At 45.9% G+C, this 5,753-nt stretch overlaps 3 protein-coding genes across 3 annotated transcripts; all 3 read left to right on the top strand.

Moving 5' to 3' along the window:
- Positions 1 to 230: 230 nt before the first annotated feature.
- On the top strand, positions 231 to 899 carry LOC118756425. Its single transcript, XM_036491190.1, has one exon. It carries the CDS (start codon positions 231 to 233, stop codon positions 897 to 899), a length of 669 nt encoding a protein of 222 aa, XP_036347083.1.
- Positions 900 to 951: 52 nt separating this feature from the next.
- LOC118756424 lies at positions 952 to 3,937 on the top strand. Its single transcript, XM_036491189.1, has 4 exons — positions 952 to 1,041; positions 1,216 to 3,421; positions 3,473 to 3,839; positions 3,889 to 3,937. The coding sequence occupies exons 1-4, from the start codon at positions 952 to 954 to the stop codon at positions 3,935 to 3,937; spliced, it is 2,712 nt and encodes a 903-aa protein (XP_036347082.1).
- Positions 3,938 to 4,305: 368 nt separating this feature from the next.
- On the top strand, positions 4,306 to 4,806 carry LOC118756426 (the record flags this gene model as incomplete). Its single annotated transcript, XM_036491191.1, has 1 exon — positions 4,306 to 4,806. A coding segment is annotated over exon 1 (501 nt), but the record flags the coding sequence as incomplete, so codon positions are not given.
- Between the last annotated feature and the right edge of the window lie 947 nt (positions 4,807 to 5,753).

Raw genomic sequence — 5,753 nt, 5'->3', positions numbered from 1 at the left:
GGCTTAGTAGCTCAACATTTGGTGACCCCGACGTGATCGTATCACGCGATTTTTCGTTTGTTTCCGGCCGCTTACTGAGATAATTCTGCCACACTAGTGTAAACGTCAGCAACTTCGTCATGCCAGGGGAAGGTGCAGATCGAGTAGCCTTTCTAAAGCTGAAAACAAAGGCCATATTCAGCAGACTGGAGAGCTTGATTAACGAGTTGGACGCAGACAAGCTACACAGTATGGATGAGTACAGTCTTTCAGCAATGCTAGAATCCTTAGGCGAATTGAAATCCAGTTTTTCTGCCGCACACACAAGCCTAGAGGAATTGGACTTCGACTCCATTGCCAGCGACCTGCCAAGTAACTTCGATGCTGCTCTAATCAACCTTAGAGCTACACTGCAACGCGAGATTGGTAAACGTAGTGCCTCGCAACATTGCTCCACGCTCAGAATGAACTCCAGTGAGACCCAATCAATCATTGTGAACGGTAATAGCTCAGGCTTGCCATTGCTGACACTGCCTAAATTCAGTGGCGCCTACACCGAGTGGACAAATTTCTATTCAATGTTCACGTCAATAATCGACAAGGACAGCGACCTCACCAACATCGACAAATTGCAGCATCTTCGTTCCTGTCTGAGCGGCGCTGCCCTTGACACCGTGCGCTCGCTGGAAATAAACGACGCTAATTATAACACTGCATTAGATCTTTTACAAAAGCGCTTCGATAACAAACGTCTTATATTTCAGGCACACGTCAGGGAGATATTTGGGCTAGAGAGGGCAGATTCAAACGTAACCAAGCTACGAGAGCTGACAGATAAGGTCACAGCACACATACGCGCATTGCAGTCGCATCATCGTACAATTGGTGATCCAGAAATTCGACAAAAAGACGCAGGCTAAATGGGAGGAGAGTTCATCGATCAGCGAACTGCTATCCTGGGATCAATTAGCTATGTTCTTGGAGAAGCGCTGCAGAGCACTCGAGAACGTTGAGCATTCTATGCAGACACCGACTGGTCAGGCGGTAAAAGCTAACAAGAACGTGAGTACTGGTCAGAGGAAATCCTTTGTTGCTTCCAACGGCTCAAAAGGTGTTTGTGTGTTTTGTGGATCTGCCGAGCATGCAATTTATAGCTGTCAACGCTTCGCAAATTTGTCTCCGAACTTACGCCTGAGGGAAGTTAAGAAGCTTTCCCTTTGTCTTAACTGCCTAAAGACTGGGCATCAAATTCGTGACTGCAAATCCGGATCGTGCCGCGCCTGTCAGTCGAAACACCACACGCTCTTGCATTTCGAACGCTCAACTGCATCGTTAATCAATAGTCAAGCCGAAGCTTCGTCGGCAGCTACAGTTCAATCCAACGCTATGACTGCATCGTTATCTGTGTCGCCTAGTGCCCCAGTATCTCCTTCTGATGCTGTGTTCCTAGCTACTGCCGTCGTTCTGGTAAAAAATCGTGCTGGAAGCTTCGTGCCTTGCAGGGCGCTTTTAGATTCTGGCTCCCAGTTACACTTTGTCACAACTCGCCTTGCAAACCAATTGCAGCTTGTAAAAGCAAAATCTTCTGCTACAGTATCTGGCATTGGAGATGCCAATTTCTCAACGGAGGGTTACTCAGTCGACCTCGTACTGAAGTCGGGGACTTCAGATTTCTCAACAAACATAACAGCTGTTGTTGTGCAAACCATAACCGATAACCAGCCTGGCTGCTCCGTGAGCACCAACGAGTGGAATGTTCCGTCGAATATACAACTAGCTGATCCTGGGTTCAACTTACCGCAGCGAATTGATCTGCTCATTGGAGCAGCATTGTTCTTCGATCTGCTATGTGTGGGGCAGATACGCTTGGCATATGGTTTACCACTCCTTCAGAAAACACGCCTCGGTTGGGTGCTATCTGGAGGGGGGCAACAAGCTCCAAAACTATCATCTTTTGTGGTGCGACGGAAGTCCTCCAGTGATATTATTTCCACTCGGTTGGAAGATTTAGTGCGTCAGTTCTGGGAAATAGAGCACAACTTCGAGCCGATCTCTAAGGCCTCCCAAGAAGATATCGACTGCGAAGCCCACTTCCGGGAAAATTATTTGCGATTGTCATCAGGCGAATACTCAGTTCGTCTTCCCATGAAGCGTGGTGTGGAGGCCCTTGGAGACTCCTATTTGCAAGCTCGTCAACGCTTCGAAAGTCTTGAACGAAAATTCGCTCGTAACCCTGAGCTTAAAACAGAATATAGTAAGTTCATAAAGGAATATCTGGACCTTAATCACATGTCGCTAGTTACCAATGAGGTTTTTCAACAATGCAAGTATTTTCTGCCGCATCATTGCGTCATCAAGGATGACAGTAGCACAACAAAGCTGAGAGTGGTTTTTGATGGCTCTGCATCCACTACTTCGGGCTTTTCGCTGAACGACCTACTCATGGCAGGCCCAACTATTCAGCCGAAACTTTTTAATATCCTTATTAGATTTCGTACTTTTCCCATAGCACTTACTGGGGACATCTGTAAGATGTATAGGTGTGTTCGCGTCACCCCACCAGATAGCATGCTCCAATGCATATTGTGGCGTGAATCTCCTCAGGAAAACTTTGCCATCTATAAGTTAGACACGCTGACTTATGGAACTAAGCCTGCGTCATTTCTGGCCATACGTGCAATGCACCAACTCGCAGCTGACGAATCCTCGACTTATCCCATTGGTGCAGAAATAGTGCGTCGAGACTTCTACGTAGATGACTTGATATCTGGAGGCGATTCGATGGAAGAAGTACTGAATATCAAGCTACAAACAACTAGCCTCCTTGCTCGAGGAAACTTTAAGTTACGCAAGTGGTGCTCTAATAGTCCAGATATCCTTCGTGATATACCTGACGTAGACAAGGAACGTTTCCTTAAGTTTGACGATGGCAGTGACATCACCAAAGCTCTGGGACTAGTTTGGGATCCGGTCAAGGACAAGCTGCTATTTTCGTTTGTGCCACAACGAGAACTCGGTAAAAACTCAAAACGCTCTGCGTTGTCTACTCTAGCTCGCTGTTACGATCCCCTTGGACTAATGGGCCCTACGCTGACCAAGGCGAAGATTCTTCTGCAACGCATGTGGAGAGACAAGCTTGAGTGGGATGAGAGTCTACCGCAATCGTTAAACACCGCCTGGTCTGCCTTTTGCAGCGGGTTTGCAGACATACAGCACCTATCATTTCCTCGTTACGTCTTGCAACCTGGGGCCATTACAGAAATTCATGCATTTTGCGATGCAAGCCTTGAAGCTTATGGGGCTTGCGTTTATACGCGTTCAGCCAAGGATAGTAAGGTACAAGTGCACCTGTTGTGTTCGAAGGCCCGTGTCGCTCCACTGAAGACTATCACCGTGCCCAAGCTGGAACTCTGTGCAGCAACACTGCTTGCACAACTCATGGGTGAGTTTACAAAAATTAAGCTTTTTAACTGTTCATTTCATTGTTGGTCAGACTCCTCCACTGTCCTCTCGTGGCTGCGAGAAGAACCATCGAAATTTAACGTATTTGTCGCTAACCGAATTTCCACCATACATCAATTAACGGAGGGCATGCGGTGGCACTATGTTCCGACAGCAATGAATCCGGCGGACATTTTATCCAAAGGAGCTACCCCGCAGGAACTTCTAGGATCTTCACTTTGGATGCACGGCCCGTCATTTTTGCGAGAAGTGGAGGGCAGCTGGCCGCGCATGTGTCTACCACAACCAAAACTTCCAGAACTTCGACAAAAGGTGTTGCTTGCCGCACATAACCGCAATGACATTTCGCTTTCGTTCAAGTACATTAATTCATTTGGAACAATGCAGCGCATTTTTGGGTACGTCAGCAAATTTGTCAATATTACAACATCGCCAAGCTCTTCGCAGCTCACAGCCGCAGATATTCACCATGGAACTCAACTGCTTATTCGCTTAGTACAAAGAGCGCAACTTTGGCCGGAGTACACGGCATTACAGGCCAATAATTGCGTCCCGAGTTCGAGCAGCATTGTTTCGCTATCACCATTTCTTGATGACTTTGGAATTATTAGAGTCGGCGGGCGATTAAAAAACTCTATGCTTAGTTTTGAATCGCGCCACCCATGCATTATTCCGAAGGATCATCCACTGACATTTAGTATAATAACCTTTTTTCATCGCAAACAACATCACGCAGGTCCTCAAGCTTTACTCGCCTTCATTCGAATGCAGTTTTGGCCCATAGGTGGTCGGAAAACAGTCACTCGAGTCCTACAAAAATGCATTATTTGCTGCAAATTGAGACCGCGCCTTGTCGAGCACATAATGGCCGACCTGCCTAAAGAGCGAATTCAGGCCTCGCGCCCATTCATAGTCACCGGTGTGGACTACTGTGGGCCATTTTATTACAAGCCTGAAGTACGCAATAAATCGCCCCACAAATGTTATGTAAGCGTTTTCATTTGCTTCGCCACAAAGGCTGTATGGATGGAGTTGGTAAGAGACCTCTCAACAGGTGCTTTCATTGACGCGCTAAAACGATTCATCGCTACGCGTGGCATACCCAGCTGCATCTGGTCTGACAATGCGACGAATTTTGTAGGCGCCAAGAACGAGCTCAAAGAACTACGGAACTTAGCCCTCAGCGAGAAACACCGCAGCGAAGTCCACAACTTTTGCCTCAGTAATGGCTTTGATTGGCGTTTCATCCCACCTCGCTCTCCGCAATTTGGCGGTTTGTGGGAAGCGGCCGTAAAAACAGCCAAACAACATTTCTATCGTTCCGTTGGCTCATCACTGCTTGGCTTCGATGAATTGCGTACTTTGGTATGTCAAATCTGTGCTGTAATTAACTCTCGTTACGGGGTACGAGACCCTTTCAGAAAACCCAGAGGATTTAGATGTGCTAACGCCAGGCCATTTTTTGATTGGTGGTTCTCTGACAGCTCTTCCGGAACCGGATCTAACGACGCTAAACTACGACCGACTTGATCGATGGCAACATACATTAAACAGGTTTTTTGGAAGCGGTGGACTCAAGAGTATCTAACTCTTCTACAGCAACGCGCAAAGTGGCGTTTACCTCATGCCAACATTCAAGTCAATGATGTCGTATGCATAAAGGAAGAAAACTCACCACCATTGAAGTGGCCTCTAGCACGGGTAATCGAAGTTGTCCCTGGAGCAGACGGTATCGTACGTGTGGCACTTTTCAAAACATCTAGCGGCATAACGCGACGAGCCGTGAACAAGCTGTGTGTCCTCCCGGTGAAGGATTCTGTTGAAAACCCTGACCTTTCAACGGGGGGAGGATGTTCGGAGCAGCAGCGGATAAGCCAGCAACATAAAATATGTTTATCAAAATCAATATGAATAACGTTATCTGATCACACTGAAATTTTCATACTCAATTGAGCTGCATATTTACTTGTATGTATTTAAACTGTGCTAATTTTGTTTCCCCTTTATACTATGTATAAAGCATATGTATATACAGTGGTCCACAAAATAATAGGAGTGCGTTATTTTGGTCAGTTTTTGCTATTTGTCTTTTGTTTATTTAATGTTTATTATTTTTATACAAAAGTCAAGCTGGGTATACAACAAACAACGAATAAATTCAGATTTCAACCTTTGTACAAAAATTATTAAAATTCTGTAAATTTTCACCAAAGTATCAAACTTTTTAATCAGAATCTTCAGAGAAAATTCTGGTATGCAGTTTTATAGCCCATTCAATTCTAGTCTGAAGAAGTGCAAGTTTCAAGCTGCTA

Source organism: Rhagoletis pomonella, unplaced genomic scaffold, assembly GCF_013731165.1.
Source record: "Rhagoletis pomonella isolate Grant_MI unplaced genomic scaffold, Rhpom_1.0 Rhpom_scaffold_10220, whole genome shotgun sequence".
Taxonomy (NCBI): Eukaryota; Metazoa; Arthropoda; class Insecta; order Diptera; family Tephritidae; genus Rhagoletis; species Rhagoletis pomonella.
This window is presented reverse-complemented; position numbering and strand designations above follow the sequence as displayed.

Excerpts from the sequence above, each read along its gene's own strand:
- LOC118756424 (XM_036491189.1), top strand. The coding sequence starts at position 952 with ATGTTCTTGGAGAAGCGCTGCAGAGCACTCGAGAACGTTGAGCATTCT. Across the intron at positions 1,042-1,215 it reads CGGTAAAAGCTAACAAGAAC|ACTGGGCATCAAATTCGTGA; the intron begins GTGAGTACTGGT and ends AACTGCCTAAAG. Across the intron at positions 3,840-3,888 it reads ACAATGCAGCGCATTTTTGG|CTCACAGCCGCAGATATTCA; the intron begins GTACGTCAGCAA and ends AGCTCTTCGCAG.
- LOC118756425 (XM_036491190.1), top strand. The coding sequence starts at position 231 with ATGGATGAGTACAGTCTTTCAGCAATGCTAGAATCCTTAGGCGAATTG.